We start from the raw sequence: 24,512 nt of genomic DNA, 5'->3' as shown, positions 1-24,512 counted from the left end.
AAGTGAGAGTGGTTTACCCATCTAAAGAGATTAAATGATATAAGCAAAATTCCACTTAAGTGTTTAGTTCTTATTTTAGTAGAAGAACGACCACTGGGAATTAAATATTGAGAACCACTTTGGGATTTTTTTTAGATTAATATTCAATTTTAATATCATTGTTTAAACCCCTATAAAACATCTCTTTACATCTCTGGACATATTCCAAGAAAAAAGTTCTCTAATGCCTTAAATGTAACGACAGGGGGTCCTCGACTTACAACGTTGATCCGTTCCTACGTTGTGTCGTAAACAGATTTTCGGTGTAAGTCGGAACATACGTACATACTGTACGTAAATAACATACTGTCAGGAATCACGGGGCGGACTGACTGAGGCGGACAAACTCTCTGCCAAAACACAGTGATTTTTAATATATCAAAATAAAGAAACAAAACTAACACAAACAGACTTAAGGGCAAACACGAAGTAGAAAAAAAAAACAAGAGTAGAAATTTAAACAAAACGACTTGACAAGGAGAAGGAAGGAAACAACACCACAGGACTGGGAAACGAAACGACATGACTAGACTAGAAAAGAGCAAAACAACAAATGACCGATAACAGGAAGAGATACAAGGGGACTTAAATTCTGAACACAGACACGATACACCTGGACAGCTAACGAGGGGGCAGGTTAACAAATGACACAGACGAGGAGGCGGAACAAAGGCGGGACAAGGGCGGAGACAAGGACAATAACAGACAAAGCCATGTGCAGATAAAGCACATGGCGGGGACAACAGACCTGACAGGACGAGGGCGTGACACATACTGTAAGCACTGATCCTATCCTAACACCTATCCTCCTCGGTCCCGAGCCACGTAACCGTGTATTCTTCTGCCGCGCACACCAAAACGAAGTTCACGTTACGACGTTTACGACGCAAAACCACTTACGTAGAAACAAGGCTTTATACAGTAAATGGGAGATGTGTCGTAACCACGAAACATCGTAAGTCAGGACTGACGTGACCCGACGACCTCCTGTAGACAGTGTGTCCTCATTCAGTATGAAAAGATCTATGAAAATGCCATAAGCCACCACCTCTATCTCTATCCACCCCTCGGCTGCCCACCTGCAGCTTCATAACTTTACATTGCAATGCATGTGATTGGCTCTTTAGGTTTATGATATAAGAAACTTTGGCTGAATCGGTTTGTTTCAAAGCTCAAAAGTTCAGCCAAGTCACTCGCTGCTTCTTTGGCACATGATATGTTTTCTAGCTTAAAAACAAGACGACAAGGACATATTAACAAGGTTAAATACTTAATTATCACAGGAGCAGGTTTTTAATATTTGTGTTAAACTGTCCTGATCCCACAGAGATCTAATTATACACTAGAGTTTTGTTCGTTTTTTTTTTGATTGTTTGTTTTTTAATAATAGTAAAAAAATTATCTGGTCTTGTTTTTCACAAACTATCAGATAGTAACACTGTTCAGATTTAATTATCTCTCCAATGTTGGAAAATTAGTTTTGTTTAAGCCAATATTGATATGACTTCAGCCGCAGAGTGTAGCTCTAATATACACTTGACAATGCCTTTAGTCAAAAGAGGTGCACAGGTGGCTGTAGCTCATCTGTTATCATCCTCTTTATCAATGGCCCTGTGGTTTGAAACTGACTAATGATGGATGGGATAGACGACAGCCGACAAACTGTGCATGACAACAGATGGGCTGCAGTGAGTAAATACACACCTATGGCTTAAAGGGAGGTGTTTCCATTAAACACAACAGTTAATATACAGGTCTCTGTGTTGATTTTCACCTCATCAGAACTACATTCCTAATGGTTGCATTGTGCTTTGTTCTTATTTCTGTTCTCTTCTCTAAGTGCCAGCCAGGCCTTTGACTTTACTATTAATACTAACAGCTGATGTGTGTGTGTGTGTGTGACTGAAGCTATTGTCAGACTTCAGTGATAGCTACTTTTTCACCAGCATTAACTGTAAATGCATCCTCCCCCATGGTGTTCAGAACAGGAGAAGTGTGCCCCACAGCTATAATTCAGGTTTGATTCCCAGTTGTGCTGCATGCTGTATGTAATTGAAGGTTAATGTATAATTTGTTAATCATTATTATAACACAGGATGATACTGGCTTTTGTAATACTGATATTGCAGAGAGCAAATAAGCTCTTTAGTAATCCACATTTTGTTTTTTGTTTTTTTTAGTGTGTGCTCTGTGTAGTCTGACCCATTACAATTCCAGATTGTGTTTTTCTGGATGTTTTGATTAATTATTCATTCATTCATTATCTGTAACCCTTATCCAGTTCAGGGTCGCGGTGGGTCCAGAGCCTACCTGGAATTATTGGGCGCAAGGCGGGAATACACCCTGGACGGGGCGCCAGTCCTTCACAGGGCAACACACATTCACACATTCACTCACACCTACGGACAATTTTGAGTCGCCAATCCACCTACTAATGTGTGTTTTTGGAACGTGGGAAGAAACCGGAGCACCCGGAGGAAACCCACGCAGACACAGGGAGAACACACCACACTCCTCACAGACAGTCACCCGGAGGAAACCCATGCAGACACAGGGAGAACACACCACACTCCTCACAGACAGTCACCCAGAGGAAACCCACGGAGACACAGGGAGAACACACCACACTCCTCACAGACAGTCACCCAGAGGAAACCCATGCAGAAACATGGAGAACACACCACACTCCTCACAGACAGTCACCTGGAGGAAACCCACGCAGACACAGGGAGAACACACCACACTCCTCACAGACAGTCACCCGGAGCGGGTATCAAACCCACAACCTCCAGATCCCTGGAGCTGTTGTGACTGCGACACTACCTGCTGCACCACCATGCCGCCTTGATGAATTATTATCATATGAAATGTTATCATTCTGAATACGTAGAATGCATTCCTATATGTACAAATAAAACTCCTTACTATATTTTCTTCATCCAGAGGACACAAATAACAGATTTGTAATTCAGAGAAAATGTTCACACTTTACTCCAAACACATCTGCTTGGAGTTAAACAGTGAGATCTTTTTTCTCTGAATGACAAATGTGTTAATTGCATCCTCTGGATGTTCTCCTCAAACTGTGCTGTTTACCAATGAAATTGAATGAAACGTGAATAACAACAATACTTTTGACATGTTCCATAAGGCTGTGCCTCTGTTGTCTTCAGTCTCTGAGATCGATGGAACTGCCACTGTGCAGAGTATTTATGACACACAGAGACAGAGATATTGATGCAATATATCATTCTCATACGTATATTAAATTCCCCCAATGTATTTTAACCTTGCTGACATTTAGAAACTGAAAATACAGTGCACATTGTTCTCATCCATCAGGTTTGGATTCTTATTCATTCTTTACACGTCATCGACAAAATCATATATATTAATAACTCCATATAGGATCAATATAAGAGACAATATAAATGAGACAATGTGTGATTGCAGGAACAAATGTAGTGCAGGTGAAGACACATTTTCAACCCCATTTATTTTCCTTTCATTTTGTAATACGCTGCTGGTTTGAGTGACTGATATACTGTAGATCTTAATCAAAAGAAGAACAGCCGTGAGCAGCTAATCACACACATCTTCCCACATTTTCAAGAGAAACCACACAGTCAAGTCTTATCAACACAGCTTATAACAGCTGCAGTCATTTCTGTTTATTTGCCCGTTGATGATAAATAATATTACTCTGCAGAAATTAAGCGTAGACCGTAGATGATTGGCTTCTAAATCAACAAACCGAAATGGAATTTTAATGAGATGTTGATTTCCCACCTCAAGCCATTTATATCACAGAGAGAATGCAATTACAGGTGTGACAGACTGAATTTGGAGACACAACACAACATTTCTGCCTGAAGGACAGTCATAATTCCTGCTCCTTTGACAGATTTCTTTAACTACATTTTGCAAAAAAGATACAGTCATCCAGACTGATGGTTATTATTATTATTCACTCCCGCTGACCCACCTTCATTATCAGGCTTTGATCAGTCAGCCTTGTGGGGTTGTTTTGGGATTGCTGAAGACAAATGGCTCTTTTCACTGCGCTAATCTTGATAGCTGTGGAATTTCATTTGACTAATATGTTTTCAAAATGAGTTACTCCCAGTAGAAACTTGTGGTGTCTGCATTTCATAGAAAGAGATGTGCTTTACAGAACATTGTACCCAAGTCACATTGGTTCTTTCTTCTACTTTGCATTTAGTAACCACTATTTGAAATGTTGTGGCCAGGGAAGGGCTGGACAATTCTGAAAAAAATCCATTAAAAGAAAAAAAAAACAATATGGGAGCCAATCCCAAATAAAAAACTGGTCGAATCTGCATGTAGCCTACACACTCTTCCAGTTCACTTTACACCATACCTAGATTACTTATAATACCCAATACAAATGACATTGTTATAATCCATTGATTAGGGAATAATGACAAGAAAACATGTCCAGTATCTTTGCAATGCAAAAATGCTGGAGAGCTGTATTAAATGACGGGAGGCTACCAAAGAGAGTGCTACACATCACTTCATTCGCTTCTAGAAATGAAGTGCTGTTGCTGTGTCTGATCCACTCATAACAGCCCAACACACACCACTACATCAGTGTCACGGTAGTGCTGAGAATGATCCATACCTGGTCTATGGGGGCCCTGACTATTGAAAAACAGGGTGAAGGTGGAAACAAATTATGCAGAGCAAGAGATGGTTTCTACAGAGCAAGAGCCTGTAGAAATACAAAGTGTTCCTGTATGGTCAGTAGAGCTGTGAGTGCAGAAACAAAGTGGTGGTCATATTGTTAGTGCTGACTGTTCTGGTGTACACATAGAACAGAAACAGCCACTTCCACGCAATCCATGACTCTCAGCCAGATGGTTTTTATGTGACTGCGGGGGCATTTATAAACTTCTTAAAGGGTCTGTCTATGGAATTAAAGGCATAGTCCCGGCTCTGCTATTCCAGACCCAGAGGTCACCACAGTATTCTTGCTGGCTGCAGGCATTAAGCAACTGTTAAAAAAATTCCAATTTGTCACCGAGGCTGCCAAAGCAGGGATAAGTAACAGAATCAGTGTGCGTAAAAAGAAAATATGACCCGGATTTAGCCCTAAATTCCACCACATCCCTGAACGGATCTCCATTGCTTATTTTATGACTACAGACATTTAATGTTGTCTGATATTTGATGAACATGTTGCTACATGTTCTGTTTAGTGCTAAGTGACTGTACCTGCCAGCTCCAATTAGAAATATTTATAAAAGCTATGGCATGCTTATCTAATTATTCCTTTACAAACCAAATATTTGGTGGGTGTACTGTGCTCTACTTGTGACCATTAAAAAACCCTAAAATGGTCCTTTCTGATCATATCGTTGTACAATATTCCCCTTCCATCTGCACAGTTCTATACAGTTTTCTTTACAATGTTCTCTACATTGTATTGTTGCTGAACATATTAATATCCATAAAGTACTGGGCCCTGTTCAAGCTCCACTAAACAACATAAACTTTGGCATTGATTCATTCACTCAAACATTCTCCTGTTATCCACGTTTGCAGATAATTATCTCACATCCAAACTGTTCTCAAACATTTTCCCATCATTCTCTTGGTTCTAGGAGGTTCTTCCTTTGTTAAAACTGGTTCATACACTTATGTGGCTCTTTTTCTAAACCGTCTAAAAAAGGGCCACTTGTGTTTGTTGAGGAATGCTAGGTCAGCGTGTCATGGCTTTAATGCTACAAGGCTGATGACCCTATTTTCTCCATTTAGAAATGTTTATCAAGGAGATGGAGGGGTCAGGAGCAAAGGCCAGCTTTGCACAGTGGGTCTTCCAAAAGTTAGCTGAAGTTCAGGACTAGCTGGTCCAGTCCTGGGACTGCCCCTTTCATTCCCGCCCTATATATGGACACACAGATTGCACTCTGTGGGTATAACAGCACTTGTGAGATCTCCAGAGAGCCTGACTCATTCACACAAGTGTTATTCTCCACACACGGCCAGACAGACTTCCTGCTCATCCAAGACTCAACTGGCCCTGGACCAGTGAGCTGTTCTGAGTTCGGAACTGTCATAATAATCACATATTAAAACACTCACAGTGAGCTGCTGTTTGAAAGTGGCTGAATGAGGCTTATTTTTTCCTCCCAGCTCGTCACTCATGATCTCCATCAGGGGAAGCAGATAAGCTTGGTTTACAGTTTGGCAGAGTCTCTCCAAAAGCCATGTGACAATAATCTGGGGAGTTGTGGCTTCGATTTGAATCAGCCATGTAATAGCAGCACACACCCTTTCGGCAGGAGACACGTCCAAGTTTTAACACAACATAACAGATCCACCATGAATCCCTCATGCTACGACGCATTCCTGACAGATTCCTTCTCTCAAGCAAAACAAAACTGAAGCAGGAGAACGCAGGCTGTGGACTGTAGCCATTGTTACACTTTCTGCAGTACTACAACTGTGTAGCGCTGGAAAACATGCTGTGTAGCATGGATATGGAAAATGAAAGTCAGTGTCTGAGATACATTAACATTTAAAGAATGTAGAAATTAGGACAATATTCATCTGGATTAGCATTAAAACAAAAACCATATGTATTTAAACATGGTCAAATATGCCGTAAAATAAATGTTCTGCTTTTCCAGAGCAAATAAATACATCAAATACTGGTTTTGAAAATTGGTTCAGTTTAAACAATTGTCTGATGTCATAGTTCATTAAACAAATATCTGCAGTTATGATTCTAATGGCATCCTGCCTAAAATATGAACAAAACATACACCCCAGCTGTGTCTTACACATTAATTTAACTGCATTAATGTAGTCAGTTTCATGCATGTGAAAAAGATTTATATGTTTGAATCAAGTACATTTAAATAAACAAATATATTTCTATTTTTAGTGCTCACCACACATGGTCAACAAATTTCTCTAGAGACTCGCTGTAATATTCCAAGGTTGTTTCTAACTGTTAACCATCCAGATTACACATGTGCAAATAAACAGCAGGATGCATTCCACCATTTCTGTTTTTGTTATTCAGTGCTGACCGATATTAAGGATTCAGCATTTGTTTCTAATATCATCCCCTTTTCACCACCCCCACAAGCCAACATCCTGTGAGAAAAAGGAGAAATATGCACTTCAAATTGAGCTGAAGAGTCTGTTTATTGTGGGTGGTCGTGGGGTGAGATGTGCTATATCTGTAGTGGAGTCCCAGATGCAATAAATAAATAAATAATAATTAAAAAAAACCATAAGAACAAATTCCCAAAGCCTGTTTTAAACAGGGAACAGATGAAAACACATTAGCTGCTAAAGTAGACGTAAAACCCATCAACACTTACCACACACATACAGGCCTCTATCTGACCATTAGTGTGATGGTGAATGCAGGATTTGGGGGGGAAAGGGTGATATAGGCCAATATGGGCTCAAAGGATCCTACTTTCACTTTGAGGACAAAAACACAGCATGACCCCATTTGGCATTTTGCCCACACTTCATAAGCAACGAGGATAGAAATGCTTCTGGCACAACAACAGATTAACCCCCTCCTCAGAACTGGCGGAGAGCAATAAAGAGCGATCCCAGTTTGTGAAGTCTGAGAAGGATTAAATCATTTTGTGGGATGCCCTGGTGAGGTAATCCTATAGTTTTTAATGGTCAGCAGCCACAAAATTGGTATTTCTATCCTCCATTGTTCATACATCAGCCCTGCATGAGCTTATGGCTATTACATATTGGAGCATTTACTGACCCAAAGTATTGCATTAAGGAATTTTGTGAAATATGGTATTTCATTTGGTAATGCACATAAATCCTGCATGAGCTTATAGACTTTACCTAAGATACTATGGCCAATATCTAATTTGGAAATGTATGTACAATTGTGTTTTTATGGTCTTCAGCTCCAAATGCTGTATCTATATTCTCTATTCTTTATACACACACCCTGTGCTTATGGATATCACATAGAGCAATCATTATTTAGACAGTATTGAAGGCATTGACAGTACAATGTTTGTATGCAGCATAATTCTGACTCATAGATGGCCTACAATTTGTCAAAATGCCCAAACCGCACTTAACATTTGACAGTGGTCAGATCATGACATGGTCAAAAATCAAAAACAAAACTCTGTAAACTGCCAGTGTAGTGCTAGTCAGTCATCATTGCTAACTACTGTGAGACCTGCATTATATCTGCAGCCACATGGCCAAACAGAGAGAATAGATTTCAGTATGTTATTAACTAATCACAGCAACCAAAGTTTCAATTCTGATGAATATATAATTAACAGTCCAGGCACCGTGTGTAAACACTGCCTTGTCCTCTCTGCACATGCACAAAGCAACAACCAGCCTGCCACAGAGAACAGGCTGTTTTTAGCATGTTATTAACTAATTACAGGGGTCAAAAATCTCAGTTTTGATTAATATATAATTAAGGATGCAGGCTTAATGATATAAACACAGGGCCATGTGTTCCACTCTTCACACACACATACGCACACATCCTCAAATCAATAGGCTGTAATTTCTATGGCCAATTTAAAAAATAGCCCTGTAGGAAATGGCTTCTTCTTCCACTGCAGCAATCCACTGGAGCAAAGCACTGGCCCATATTGTGGCAAGCGACACTGTATCTGCTGGTCAGCACAGAATCATCTTGGATACATGCTCCATTCTCCTGGGTTTAATTGGATTTCACAGTGCAGTGCTTGAACAAATACCCCACACTGACAGACACTCAAAGAAACACAGACTCACATGCACAAGCACAAACATGGGAGTGCAGCGCTAGCTGTGAGGAAAGATAGGCACACAGGGCCAGCACTGCTCCGTTTGAGTGTTCATTTATTTACTTTTTTGGTGGTGTGCTTAACTTCTGAGCAGAGGAGCACATGAAACCCATCAAGACCATGTTGTGCTAAGTCTGTGATTGGATTCCCAAATAACATCAATACGACTTAAGGCAACTCTGCTCAAAAATGTTGAGAATGCACTGAAATAACACCAAACAAATTAGTAAATGATGCCTTAAATGTTTGCACGCATTTGCATAATTATTTATATAAATATTTGTTTTGATAACACAGTCATCAAATAGAGAAATAGTCACCCAGTCAAAAAAAAATAGATATTTATACAGAACTTAATGAAGACAACAAATATCCCCCTGAGCCGACCCTGAGGCTGTGTGTTTGTTTATAGTGTAAATGGTCAAAAAGGCATGTAGTTTCTTCAAAACAAGAACAAAACAGTAGCTCAGATTGATCAACAATCTGATCTACAACAAATACTCTCTGTTCATTCATGAAATTCAGTGTGAATTTATTCCATCAAGTAGAGCACAGGTAGAGAGTGTGGTCATATTGTACAGTAGATGCCATCAATGGATCAAATGCATACACCGTTAAAGGCACCTCTTTTTTTGTATATCTTCACTGTCCAAAAAACACGAACTTCCAAAAGAGTAACTTTACAGGAGAAGGAAAAAACCTTCATAAATTAAATGAAAATCAATAGAAAAAGATTTAATTCCAAGTACGTTTGGAGCATTTCTATTGGTCCATTCATCAAGAAATTTTCACACAACATAAATATTAGCTGCTGTGTTCATATGGTTTAATAATCTAAAAATCCTCAAAAATGGAGATACATGGTTTTCTCTGGAGAGTGACAATATACACTGTTTTATTTTATCAGCCCCGCCGACAACATACATGCACTGTGCAGGTCTAATATTAAAGAATGTAGTCCATCTATTATTCTGCATAAATTGTTTGCTCCTTTCACCTTCTTTAAATCTTAGCACTCCCAAAAACCACCATGGAGCATGGTCAACGTTGCAGTGACAGTGACGTGGTGGTGATGTGTTAGCATGCATTGCACTAGTGCAAGTGGATCAGACACAGCAGTGCAGCTGGAGTTTTTAAAAACCTCAGCGTCACTGCTGGACTGACAATAGCCCACCGACCATAACCATCCAGCCATCATCTCTGGTGGGCAGTGTACTATGACCAACACATAAGGGATTAGAGGATGACTAACACAAAATGTGCAGCAAGAGATGAGTTACTGACAGTGAGTGGATACTATTGAAAATCTCCAGTCATTCAAAAGGGAGGATGCATAACATCCAACATGCACTGTCCTGCCATAACATTAAAGCCACCTTCTTGTTTCTAAACAGGGTAGCAATTCATTTTATTATAGAATTAACACTGGTAGACAAAGGAGAATGGCAGTGGCTTTCCTGTAAGATGGTCTTATTGCTGACTTAGCACAAAGGCCAAAAAGCATTCACCTTCTGCCTAATCTACAGTATATTCTGGATGTTCAGTCATCATATCCAGCAAGGCATCCCTGTTATAACAGTACAAATCTTTTGTAATTACAACAGAAACTACCTGTCTGACAGATAAGACGGATCTAACTCCTGATACATGGCTGTACTGCTGACAATGCCCAGGGTCAAAAGGGCATTCAGCTACAACCCTATATTTAGTGTCCTTCCTAGAACAACATCTAGTGTTTGTGCATTCACATGTAAACATCAAAAAATGATCTAGGCCTACAGCATATGCTTGATGTTCATTCCCCAATTTTAAAGCTCAGCTGGATTTTGGGCTCATTAACCATCTGAAGATACAAGCTGTTATCTTCAAGGTATTATACCTGATGCCTTTGTACTACTGCTGAACGTTTCCACTGTACAAAAACCTTGGATTTTCCAATGTCTCTCGTATTTTAGACCCCAGTGGCTGTGCGTTCAACCTAAATGATCCATTATATTTCCTATTAGAACATTTACTGTATGTTCATTCATGAAAATCAAAAAAAGGTCCAGCTACCTAATGGTTAATCTGTACAGGATTAAAAACAAAGCATGTGAGAAAGGAAATGATGTTCCTCCGTGTAACCCTTTGATCGTCTTTATGACCCTGTCCAAGGGGTAAAAAAAGGAGCATTAATCTTTGCACTCTTCTTTTTGTGTCCTTGAACCACGAGAGCTGCAGTGCACTGAAAATGAACAGGAATCAGACGAGTCTCCAACATTCAGTAAAAAGGACCTTGCAAGGACACCGGGGATGGCATTTACTCTCTGATCACTCCACGGCGACTAGTCCATATCTGGAAGATTAATAGCAAAACAAGAAAGAAAGAAAGAAATACCAAACCATACACGGAAGCGTTAGCCGACTGACGGACTCACCTCTGCGGCGAATAGCCGGTTGTGGGCTCGGGAGCCCGCCGCTGATGTGGTAAGAGAAGCGCATGGCTTTGAACTGGCTGGAGAAGGACGCGTGGCTCTCCGCGTAGCCGAGGATGGCGCTCCTCGGCCGGTTCAGCTGCATGCCTGCTCACCCTCGGCCCCGAGGAGCGACACGGAGGCGGAGGGGAGTAGCGAGCTGGAGGGAGAATTATTCTTATCTCCCTGTCTGCTGCCCGGAGCAAAAACCAAATCCAAGTGCCTGTGAGTGCTGGAAAACTCCATCAAAAAGAGCAGCTTGGCGTTAATTCAGGGTCATTGGTGAATCGGCGAAAAGTCAAGTTAACGCAAGTTAACGTACATTACCCGGGGATAACGTTAACGGATTTTGTCGTTGTCCTTTCTCTGAATAAAAGAGATAGCGGTAGTGTGAATCATTAAAAAATCGAGATAGTTGCTTGGACTTGAATCAAACCATATCACTGACGAAAAAACGAAAAACTAACACTCGTTTTTTGGCCGTTTACGCTGTAAATCTTCGTTACCATTAACACCAACACCCACACTAATGTTACCGGACTTCTTTTTTAACGGTCGCCTCCTCGCGCTCATCGTGGCTGAGGTAACTCCGAAGAAGGAGCCAGTGAAGGAGAAACAATCACAACACAAAGAGTGGAAGAAACAGTCGAATAAAGGAGGTACTACCAGGTTAAGTTGAGTTTTATAACGTCTAAGGTAAATCCATCTTCCCGTCGAGGATTTATTTAAAAGGTAGACGTTAAAAAAATAGCAAAGACAAAGTCCGAACGGTGTAAAAGTTAAAGCTCTGGCCACTCCAGTCGCCGCTCAGTCTGTTTCTCTGCTCAAAATGTGCCCACTCAGCTGCTTCCACACACACAGAAAAAACCCAAACCCCTTCGTTTCTGCCCTCACTTCTTTGGTTTCACAACATAAAGCCTCCAGTTGCTGAAGTGTGTCCTTAAATCCAGGCGCCTTTTTCCTCACAGTCCTCGCCGGTTGCGATCCACTACGTGTGAGAATTGAATAGTAAAAACCTCGACAGTAGGCTATCGTCAGATGTGGAGTCCAAAAGGCTATAAACGTAACCCCCCTTTCGCTCTTTCTCTCTCTCTTTTCTTTTCCTTTCTGCCTCCTTTTTTCACTGCTCCTGTGTGTATGACTGGGTCGACATATGAAACCAAGTCTCAGTTCAACCCCCCTCCTTCACCTCCTCCTCCTCCACCAACTCCACTTTTTCCCAAAGTCTGTTTCTCATTTGGGTTTTTTCCCTCTGTCTGTGGGGTTTGGGCTTGAAATCTGATGCGAAGAAAAACGTTGCAGATTTTGAATATCTCTCTTTCTCCCAAAAACACTTTTCTGAAAAGCACATTTTTTTTTTTACAGGATCTCCTAATTGGGGGTGATGGTTTACATTTCGTAAATGAAACCTTCAGCTGGACCTGGAGAAGGGAGGTTGTAAACAGGAGCAGAAAAAGGTCATGGACTCTTTCAGTCTGACCCAGATTGCTCCAGTAGCTCTGGGGAATGAACCCAAAAGAAAGGAAAGAAAAAAAAACAAACAAAAAAAAGCCCCAAAACGTTTATGGGCAGAGAACGTTTAGGTGAATATATTTTAAGACTTTAAGAGGATACTTCAGCTGACAGTCCAAGATACCACTTTATTATTAACAATACCACAGAGCTGGTATGCATTCTTATTTCTTAAAATCTTCCTGAATATTTTATACTGTTAGTTTGTTTTGTTAGTACTTTATAGAACTGAATTATAATTCACTCACTCATACATACTCTCTCATGTTTGGGATTGACTCCACAAGGGGGCGCATCAAAGACAGTATGTGTACTATGTTATGATATAAAACAGTTTCACATTTGGCACAATAAACTGATACTGATTCTAATGAGAAATTGCAAAGTTTATTTATTAATTTTCAGTAACAACTTCATCCTGATCACATCCGGGTCACAGGGATCATTCTATCCGGCACCTCACATTCACTCAGTCACTCACACCCTTCCCAAACTCCTCACAGACAGTGATTCGAGTCCAGGACCCCAGGACCCTGGAGCTGTGCTGCAGCACCAGCATGCATCCATTTGTACGTCTTATTCCCACTATAAATATTTTTAAAGTATAAGCAATGTATGAGGTATTATGCACTGCAAACATTTTATATAATATTTGTGTGACATTTTTTTGGAGGCAGTGAATTGTTTAGGTACCTGGTTTCTAGCAGCATCACCATGAACTACTCAGACTCTGCTAGTTTCCAAAGACAGGAGTATTTCTTAAATCAGACTATTCTGACTGACTTCCTTCACATTTTGACCATTTAGTTATACACAAAAAAAAAATTGGTGGAATTCACTTTTAAGCCAAAACAGGCCCCATCTCCGCCCTTCTGTGCAGTTTCTGGCAGTGGCCATGTTTTAAACTAAAGATCCAGAAAGAAGTGCTGACTTAAATATCAGATGCAGGAGCCTGGCTCAGGTATTTTGAGCACTGGCACAAAACCGCCAAAAGGCCCTGAGAACCAGTCAGAGCCTAAAGAGCAGCAGTAACAGACAGATACACAGGTCACTCGCTGCTACACAATCTATTACTGGCCCCACAGGAATGGAGCAATATTACACCACAGCTAAGACAACATGAAAAAAAAATACTCCTCCTTCCATCTCTTATAGAATGATGGGAAACAGACTAACTAAACTCTGTGGAATTTCCTGTAAATGTTTATGCTGAGTTATATTCATACAGGTTGACCAAGTAGGTCCTATTAACAGCACGCAAAGAGGTCTTACATTCCACAGAGCATCACATGAGTTACTTATGGCTCCATCGCCTTGATAGAAGAGCTGGCAGAAGAAGGAATTTCAAGGCACCTAACTATTCAGTTTGACAAGTTTGTTGATGTATCTGAATGTTTTATTTCTATAGCCTACATAGAGTTTCTCTTGTATTTATGAACAAGTATGGACAGCCTGGGTGAATTTGAACATAGCTTACACTACGTGCGGGAATACACCCTGGAGGGGGCGCCAGTCCTTCACAGGGCAACACACAGTCACACATTCACACCTATGGACACTTTGGAGTCGCCAATCAACCTACCAACGTGTGTTTTTGGACCGTGGGAAGAAACCGGAGCACCCGGAGGAAACCCACACAGACACAGGGAGAACACACCATCACCACACAGACAGTCACCCGGAGCGGGAATCGAACCCACAACCTCCAGGTCCCTGGAGCCATATGACTGCGACGCCTACCTGCTGCACCACCGTGCCGCCCCATTTCATCCCCTTCTTAAATGTTATTATATTCTTTTGTCATAACTCATGGTGTAAAAAGTAATGTGAACCACAAATTCACTGGTCTGATCCCTTTGACAGGCAGGACAATTGGGGACAGGAGAGTGAAATAAGAGCGCTGTCCACCCAAAGATTCATGGCTCTGGAAGTCCACTGAGCAAGGCACCTAGCTCCCAAATTTTCCCAGGGACTGATTCAGAATGTAGTGTAGTGATAAAAGAATGGATTTACCCCACTCCAAGTCCTAGTGTGAAGTCCTTTGATCCTGGTTCTAACCTTACATTTCTTAAAGTTTTTGACACTAAACTATCAACTCCAGAACTTTATGACCACACCTTTATTTCCACATTCATTGTCCATACAGGAGCACTTTGTAATTCTACAGTTATAAACTGCAGTCCCTTTGTTGCTCTGCACACTTTCATTCTGTCCATCAGTGGTCAGGATCCACAGCAGGTATGATTTGACTTCTGAATTGTTCTCAGCGCTGCAGTAACACTGAAGTGGTGGTGGCGTGTTTGTGTTGTGCTGTCAGGAATGGGTCAGACAGTAGCGCTGCTCCAGGTCTGAAACACATCTCAGTGTCACTGCTGGAGAAAGAATATTCCACCAGCCAAAATCTACAAGGTGGACCAACAAGATAGGCACATCCAATTGAGTGGATGGTATTTAAAAAACCCAATAGCACTTCTGCGTCTGATACACTCATACCAGTGCAACACACCAGCACTGATCCACCATCCAAAGCATACCTGCTGTGTGGTGGTCATGACCATTAAAGAACATAGTGACAGGGTGCAAAGTATGCAGAGCAACGCATGGACTACAGTCTGTCAGGCCTCTGACAACATCTAAAATGTCAATGGTTTCTTCAGTTTATGCAAAGAATGTGACAGCACTTGACCAGAAGGTGGCAGTCTTGCTGAAAGAGTGTAATAAAACAGACTGTCACCACAAACCCCAAATCAGCAAAACAAGATTCATTACACCACTAACGGTTAGATAAGATATAATTTATTAAAAGCGCCTGCTTTAGTAAAACAACGTACATTAAAAACAAATATTTTCAGTTCTATGATAATCATGATACACAAGGCTCTCTATTTCACAAACACAGTCCCAGACACTGGATGGAAACTCCACTGTTCCTCACACAAAACCAGAGCCAGTGACCTACATCAGTCTTTCTCTCCTTTTGGGTCTGGAACACATATGGATTTCCTGCTTCTCAGGCTGTACCTTGGCTGTGGAGAAGTAATTCAACCTCATCAGCAAACATATGCATTCAAATCGGCTGCAATGTAAAAGCAAATTCAATACAGAACAAATATGAGGCTTAGGAAAGTATTACAGATTATTCAGAAATTCAAACCGAACGGTATCTGATCCGTGTAAGTAAGCTGAGGGGAAGTTTAAAAGTACTGCCTTAGTGAATTCCTCAAATTCCTGGGATTTAGAAAGGAATTTTCAGAATGTGCAGACAGAGAGAACTGAAACTGGCTTGAAATTCATGAATGCTTAACTACATGGATTAACTGTAGTAAAGGCATGGTGCATCGAGATTAAGTTTATAGGCAATATTACTACATGATGGCTCTGTGTGGCTTTAGCTCTTGTTTCTATAACTTGTTCCTCATGAGACTTTTAGTCTTCAGAACGTTTAAGTTTGTGGGGTTAGCGTTCCTGAGGGGATACTTGGTTGAGAATATATTTACCTGGCTGTCCTCCACCAGAACACTGTACACCAGGGCAGATGAGGAGCGTCGACGCGAGCCTGAAGAACGACGCTGCCGTCTTCTGCTGATCTCCTCTGAGCTCTTAGCTTCCAGTGGTACAACATTCTCACTGAGTGTGCCTGTAGAACTGTGTACTAGCATAACAGATACAAAAGATACATTTAACCACCATTTAAAAAAGGTCCCTTTGAATAAAGATCAGATTCATCTTTTCTTTTCTCCAATATTTAATCCAGCACCTTCTGCTGATATCATCCCAGGACTGATAATGGGCATCAGGATGGTGCTTCCTCTATATACTCCACTGAAGTCAAGCTTACTTACTGCTGTGTAGGGTGGAGAATGACGGCACTGTGGCTTCTAAGGCTCCAGAGGGATGCAAAAGAACCATGCTACGCTCATCTTCCTGATCCCACTTTTCTGCCCAGTGCTTTTGCCTGGACCTCTTCCAGTCCTCCACACACCCTGAGAGACGTTCTGAAACACCAGAACTCAGTTCAGAAATTGCTGAGACTCCTTTACAGTGTGTTTCAAAAGATAGCAAACTCTCACCTGCTTTCCTGAGAGCCTGCTGAAGATTAGAGCGAGTCTCTTTTAGCTCCCTCAGAATCTCCAGACTTTCTCGGTTAGCGTTCCGAAAGCGTACTGCAAAGTACAGCAGAACAAAGCTGCCAATCACCACCATGGCTTTCCTCAGAAGACTGAGCAGCAGAGCAATCCTCTCCTACATAACAACAGTAAGCGGAGCTGAGATTACCTCACAACTGTCAAAAAAAAAAAGACAATACCCAAAAACTGAAAACCCAGCAGAAAACAATGTTTGCAGCTAAAAAAAATAAAAATTCATTCTGAACCAACGACTGACTGGGAAGTGCAAAAAGTAACAGACAATTTAACTTTTTCTGTCAAAATGGACATCAAGTTAAAAAGAAAAAAAAATACTTGGATGAGGTTCCAGTAATTCAACCATCCATCCATTATCTGTAAGCGCTTATCCAATTCAGGGTCACGGTGGGTCCAGAGCCTAGCTGAAATCATTGGGTGCAAGGCGGGAATACACCCTGGAGGGGGCGCCAGTCCTTCACAGGGCAACACACTCACACACACCTACGGACACTTTTGAGTCGCCAATCCACCTACCAACATGTGTTTTTTTTGGACTGTGGGAGGAAAACGGGGCACCCTGAGGAAACCGACGCAGACACAGAGAGAACACACCACACTCCTCACAGACAGTCACCTGGAGGAAACCCACGCAGACACAGAGAGAACACACCACACTCCTCACAGACAGTCACCCGAGGAAACCCACGCAGACACAGAGAGAACACACCACACTCCTCACAGACAATCACCCGGAGGAAACCCACGCAGACACAGAGAGAACACATCACACTCCTCACAGACAATCACCTGGAGGAAACCCACGCAGACACAGAGAGAACACACCACACTCCTCACAGACAGTCACCCGGAGCGGGAATCGAACCCACAACATGACTACCTAGATTTACCCATACCTCAACATCAATGAGTTTGGAATTACTTAGGTCATAAGAAGAAGAAAATGTAGCCAACTTCAGGCAGTAAATTAGTGTTTTTTATTTGGATGTTAAATAAAATTCTGTAGTTAGAGATGCCTTACCATTTGCTGATATCCTGGATTATCATCGTTTTCCAACACCATCCGACAGATAAACCTCTCCAGGTATACATTCAGAGCCACCAGTGCGAACAGGAAAAGCCTAAGACAAACAAGTAGTGATTCATGTCATTGCTGTTAAGTTAAAAGCATCTACATTTTTTGTACTGTCATCAGTGCAGCTACACTGTTGCTTTGTAAACATGTCATAATGAACTAACAATTTAATTTTCCAAAATTACCTGGAACAGTATCCTGTCTCGTTAATCAACATTAAAAGTTAAGATTGTTCTTCATCATTTTGGAGATACAAGTTTGGGTTAGGACATCCACACTCATTTCCGCATTCAGCAACATAGGACAGGTCATTCTAAGCTGCCCTTATTACCATGATTAAATACAACTATCAAGTCATGGTTGACCTCAATATTGTGTTAGAGCTTTGAAAATGTCAAACTGCAGTTCTCCACTGTCCACATAATAGAGAATACAATACGGCTTTAATCTGAGGGTCATCTTCACCTTGCCAAGTACCAGCCTGTTGTCAGTGACGGCATTAAAGTCTGCTATTGTCCAGCTGAAACAGTCTATCTGCCAAATCATAATGAAAGAACAGGAGGAGAGACAAAGGCCCAAAAGACTTAAAGCTGCTCAGCTGTCTACAGCTTTATTAATGTTAGCACAAATAGAAGTCTGTAAAATAAAGACAAAAACCATCAGAAATTTCAGTCAGACGTTTGATTACATAATCAAAAACGACAACCAAGCATTAGAAAGCCGTACAGCATCATCATCACCGGATTTGTCAACATCGGTTTCATAAAAATAAGCCTCTGACCTGTTATAGAATGTTTCTGTTTAATTCATATTCCACACAGCAGTTAGATTTCCTCAATCACAATAAGCTACAAAGGTGAAGGGCAGCGCATGCTTCCTCAGAGGCGTGTGAAGCGCCACAGCATATTTTCATTTGACAGCTCAACACTCTTGGAGAAGAACAATAACTGCCGACTGTGTTATGGCATGCGTACAAACGCCAGGACTGTTAGTACAATGAGGGGAACTATGGCATTAAATCAAAATCATTTGTCTGATGAAGAATACCTTTGTACACATACAAGCAAAATTCTTCAAATATGCAAATCCAGTCTTGCATGAGAACTGTCTGCGCAATGTTAACGATAATAAATCACACGTGATAATTAGCCTAACTAAATTACCGCTGCCTTTATTCTCCAGAGTGATTAATAGCACTAGAATTGTTAGTAAGAACAGATTCATTAATGTCAAAAATATTGCAAGCTGCATAAAAAACATAATCACAAAATGCCTTTTACCATTCAGCCCTACCCCAATCATAGTGATCACTGTCAGCGATCCGCTACTCGGTCTGAGGTTCACTGACCTGGCCCCTGAAGTGCGGCGTGTGGAGGTGAGCAGAAAGGAAGCACAGAAGCCCAGAGCATTGTAAAAGAGAGAGCTGAGGGTGTGGGACTCAGACATGATGAAATTCTGGAGGAAAGCCACACGGTTAAAAATCTCCGCAAACGCTACCTGTTGTTCCTGCACAGAGAGCTTCATCTCAGCAAACACATCCCTCAGACCTGAGAGGAAATGGGTTTTTTGTTACTGTTGGTTTTATCAAACCCCGAGACATATATTTTAACCATTTAAAGGTTTCTTGAAATAAGTGTTCAGCATCTATATGTTCTCATAATGTTCTTTCTTAATGTAGTGTACTGCTGACACTAGGTATATTAGTGGAGATCTAGAAGCTCCCCCACCACCCCCCGGACAGTAAGACCCTGGGCAGTTTTAAAGCCACTTTGTTTAATTACCTTCAGTGGAATGCTTCAGGGTGTTTTTGAGCTCCTCTCCGTTGCGAAGAATGGTTTCTTGGGATTTGAGAGCCATGCCCTGGGCTTCGACGAGATCCTCTGCCATTCGCTGAGTGGACGTCAGCTGCTCAGCCACACCAGCAGAACTTTCAGTCAACCTGAGATTGAGAACACCTTAGTTAAAAAAACAAAAAAACAAAACAGTATTTGGAGCTCAGGCTGTGGGTAAATTACAATTCGTGCAAACGTTTCCTTTTAATCATGGCCAAATTTTGAATTCCTTCCCACAATTAACAAGTGACTAACTCATTTTTTTGTTAATGACTGGGTTATTTTTGGGTTTTTTTTAATTGGGAACTTTTTTTTACATGAGATAAATAGCAGTGGAATAAATATTAGTGAAAACCGACAATGTCCACACAAATAAAACAAAATGTGCACAATCTGAAGAAAACTAGAAACTTTTGGAGTGGGGTTTGTGATCTCGAACTAATCGTGCAACTAAACATGACATTTTTCATGTCACTAATGTCATGTTGCTGAAGTTCATAGGCTGTTACTGCAGCAAAGAGGAAAAAAATTATTAATACCCATGATTACAGAGGAAATGTTGCAAAAGTTGATGTCTCTCGGGTTTTACATGAATCTAACACCAAATAAATATCCTTGTCCAGTTTGGGGCACCTGTGGATGGTGTTTTCTGCTCGGTTCTGCCACTGCTCACTCTGGAGATAATGGCAGATGCTGTGTGTGTGTGTGAAGAACTCCGTGTAGGCGTTAAACGCGACAGGGTCCATGTGTCGGGTGCAGGCTTTAACATCGCTGCCCTCAGGGCACTCCGGAAAATCACGACCAGACCTATGACCAGATGAATTAAATATTAATCAGAGAGAAAACACAGAAATCTTGAGGACCATAAATATGTGGAAAAGAACAAATCCAACCTAATTCTGTAACAAATTTATCTTGAAACACTGCATGGGAATACTGAAATTCCTTATACTGGGCAAATGTAGACTGAACTGAAGAGATTACTTGTTAAAACGCACACAAACAAAAAATGTTACCCTTTCAACACAATCCTTCCAGTGACCTTTTTTTATCCATACCAAAATGCCATTGCGGTGTTGCTTCATGCTAGAGGATATATCATATTTGTAATAAACAGTCAACACCGTCGCCAAGCATTTCTGCTTTTCTCAAAATGTACTGTTTTAGACTTTCTGGGTTTCTTACATCATAAACAAAAGCAACCAATCCGAGTTAAACTGCAGGGCGGGGCATTCAAGCTGCAGGCTTCCAACTTTATATTTGCTCCATATAAATACTTTGACAAACTATACATGGCTTGGTATTTGTAGGTTTAATCCCAATGTTATGCTTGTTTCAGTATAATTTAATCATGAGAGAGAGAGAGAGAGAGAGAGAGAGAGAGAGAGAGAGAGAGAGAGACGGTCTGACCTGCTAAGGTGACAGTGTGTGAAAGCCAGGGCGATGAGGCTCTGTGTGTCCGCGGTGAATTCTCTGCAGTTTGTGTGGATTTTCTGCAGAGCTTTGCTCCAGCACTCTCCATAGCGCGACTGAACCGCCAGCTCCCGCAGCTTCCGCAGCTCCTCCCGGCCTTGCTCCTCCAGACTCTTACCGGGGCTCACTGAGCTCAGAAATCCGCAGCTCAGGATCACGTACAACAACGCTGTCTCAAACATGACTCCAGATTAAAAAACGCGACGTGAGCTACAATAACAGAGAGCTACCCGTCTGTGGGCCACGCCCAGCTTCAATTAAAGCCAGCATATATCACCTGTACAAACGGGCTCTGTCTCAAGTAAACGCTTTACTCCCTAAGTAGGACACTAATTAGAGAGTCCGGTTTTCTAATGCAGGGGTCAGTTCCAGTCTGGGTAAATGTCTGAGAGTCCACACTTGTGTTTTGTGGAAAACCCCCTTCATGAAAAATCAGTTGTTTTTGTTTCGACCAATAACGGTAGCGCTACAGTCAGACCGTCCAATCAGAAGACTTTAGCCTACTTCACCACGCCCCCTTCTCACTCAAGCGAACCAATCGGAGCTTGATTGGGACTAGTTTGTGAACGAAACTTCTCGAAATTCTATGTAAGCTCTAGAAAAACAAAAAATTTTTTACGTCTATGTCCGGGTAAAAGAGGACGTCTGGTCACCCTATGTTTATGCACTCCAAAAAGTCATTCTGGTGGCCTTTAGCCAATACTTACATATATATACTCCTTTAAAATAAAAAATGTAATTTTATGATTTTGGGAGAGTTTTTATATTTATGTGGTGTTTTATTGAGTTTTGGTAAGATAAATAATATAAGTGTTGTTTCAAGACAGTTTCTTTGCTAACCATAACTCAACATATTCCATTAAATACTAAAAAGCAAAAATCATTTTCTGGTAGCTCAGTTATTTGTGTTGAACAGCGCCATTTTCTCATTCACTTGCTTTCTCCCGCCCACTCAGATTTTACCCGAGAAGGCTGCTTCAGTTTGCTCCACGCACAACTTATTGTGGATAAGGCACAAAAAAATAATCTGTCATGTTGAGGGTTATAACCATTTTCATGACCCAAATAAGTGGTTTATTTTATTGGTGTGTTTAGGTTTTCCTGTTTTTCTGTTGTGTTGATGGTCTGTGTTTGGTGGATATAAGCAGAATTAGCGAGCTAGCTTTCCTTAACTCTGAAAGAGAGTGTTACAACCGCCAAGAACACTTTTATGACCCTCAGGTGCTTTTGTAATTTAATTATTCATTCGCTTTGATACTTAAGGTGCAACAAGTTAAACAAATGGAGAGGAAACGGCGGGGAGAGAAGTTTCTATTACTGTTTTTATGAATGTTCTCACGTTCTTGGATTATTGTTTAAATTGTCTCACGCTCAACTGACATTTATACAGTTTACATAATCCATATTTTTTTACTGTTTCAAGCATGTGAAAGATGTGAGATGTGATCACAGTACGGAATAAAAGTAATCATACTGTTGAGTAGCTGTTGATGGTGGCATTTATTAAGTTCATGTTATAAAAAAATGTTTTTTATTGTCAAAGTAACTCACTGTACTCAAAACACTTTGTTGGATCAATTTAATTTTACCAGAAGTCGACACAACTCAAAAAAGACTGTCGCAAAACGTTGTGTTGATTTTTCACATTCACCCAATGCTCTAAAAAACGAATTCAACATACTCAAAATACTTTGTTGGATCATTGTAATTTTACCTGAAGTCAAAACAACTCAAAATCATTGTCGCAAAATGTTGCATTGATTTTTTTTTTGTTCAACCAATGCTTTATTTTTAGAGTATATTAGGAGATACATCATTAATTAAATAAGTGGCAAACATGACTGAGCATATTCACTTTAAAACTTCTGTGTTACAAACAGTCTGAAACAGTTAGATTCAGAAAGCGAATGTGGTATTTATCATCAAAGAGTGTACAGAAATGTCTTGTGACGCAGTTGCCTAACTTCATAAGATAATAATTTCCCAGTATTTCCAAATCAGCTTGTTCACATTTCATTGTGTTGAACTACAATTTCAGTGTTGTCTAAAGTAAAATGTGCATTTAATGTGTTTTTATGTGCTCTTCTGCGCTTGACTCTGCACATTTTTCACCTTAAACATGACTGTACACAAATTCACACCAACTTCAAATGCAAATGGGGAACAGGCCATTACTTTCCATTTCAGCTCATTTCAACAACCAACCGCTCCTGTGGTCTACAAAAGTGCAAAGTGTGAAACTAGTTTGGGCCACTTAAAACTGCTAAAAACTGTTACAAAAAGTCAAGGCTGTTAGCGATAAGCTAACCAACAAGCATTAATGATATCTCAAAATACCACATAAATCTGTTAGCCATTGTGTGCTAATCCAGCTAGAAATTCGTTTCCATATACAAAGATGGAACTCAGCATGCTAAGAGATAAATCCTAACTCTCAATATTTGTTATGTCATGGTTGGCTAGCTTTGATCTGAATGATGAGGAGAGGGAGGGCCATCTTTCCAACCCAAACAGAGAGAGAGAGTGAGAAGACAATTCTGCTGCTTAGAACTCTTAGTTATGGATGGCTGAGTCATCACCAGGGAATGAACTTGCAATTTCTTGATGATAAGGCCAACGTTTACTTAGTTACGCCACTCTGGAGCCCCCACCTTAAAAGGATTTAGGCCATTGTCATAAAAAAATGAAGAAATGATACTAAAAAACCTATCAAACAAGCAATAAATAAAAAAAGACCTTGTACTGCTTGTAAAAATTAGAAGAAAAAAAAACCAGAAATAATAATAATAATAGTGTATACATGTAAAAATAAAAATAATCAGAATTTACAATAAAGTGTTTTTAAACTAAAAGTGTGATTGACATAAGATGTACATAGTTCAACATGAACTGTTTTAAACAATACGTGAGCATTATTTTATTACTTTCTAGTTGATGCCACAAAATACATTCTTCTGCAAAGATTCGACAGGGATGAATTTACTGTTCTGCTCAGCAACAAGTGAGAGTAGGATACTTATGATACTTTATCTGAGGCTGACCTTGAATACAGAAAATTTTAAATCAAAGTAACTGTGAAATTGCAGACGCCTTCAATATTTTGTACCCTTTGATCCTCAAATAAATGTTTAGCACGTTAGTGTCACCACAATGATCAGTCATTTGTGCAT

General features: G+C 40.6%; 2 protein-coding genes across 2 annotated transcripts in view; both read right to left on the bottom strand.

The window, feature by feature from the left end:
• Positions 1–11,532, bottom strand: part of fgd1 (FYVE, RhoGEF and PH domain containing 1) — a 51,799-nt gene extending 40,267 nt beyond the window's left edge. Inside the window, exon 1 of the mRNA XM_066643712.1 lies at positions 11,273–11,532. Within this exon, the coding sequence (XP_066499809.1) occupies positions 11,273–11,414 (142 nt within the window). The 5' untranslated portion in view covers positions 11,415–11,532. The remainder of the gene's footprint in view (positions 1–11,272) is intronic.
• Positions 11,533–15,590: 4,058 nt separating this feature from the next.
• LOC136666383 (uncharacterized) lies at positions 15,591–21,729 on the bottom strand. Its single transcript, XM_066644525.1, has 9 exons — positions 21,280–21,729; positions 20,503–20,676; positions 19,819–19,976; positions 19,386–19,584; positions 17,984–18,083; positions 16,891–17,062; positions 16,663–16,815; positions 16,318–16,472; positions 15,591–15,846 (listed from the first exon to the last, which is right to left on the bottom strand). Exons 1-9 carry the CDS (start codon positions 21,522–21,524, stop codon positions 15,781–15,783), a joined length of 1,422 nt encoding a protein of 473 aa, XP_066500622.1. The 5' UTR covers positions 21,525–21,729; the 3' UTR covers positions 15,591–15,780.
• Positions 21,730–24,512: the final 2,783 nt, after the last annotated feature.

This window comes from Hoplias malabaricus, chromosome 14, assembly GCF_029633855.1.
Source record: "Hoplias malabaricus isolate fHopMal1 chromosome 14, fHopMal1.hap1, whole genome shotgun sequence".
NCBI lineage: Eukaryota > Metazoa > Chordata > Actinopteri > Characiformes > Erythrinidae > Hoplias > Hoplias malabaricus.
The sequence above is the reverse complement of the archived record's forward strand: the minus strand, read 5'-3'. Positions and strand labels throughout refer to the sequence as shown.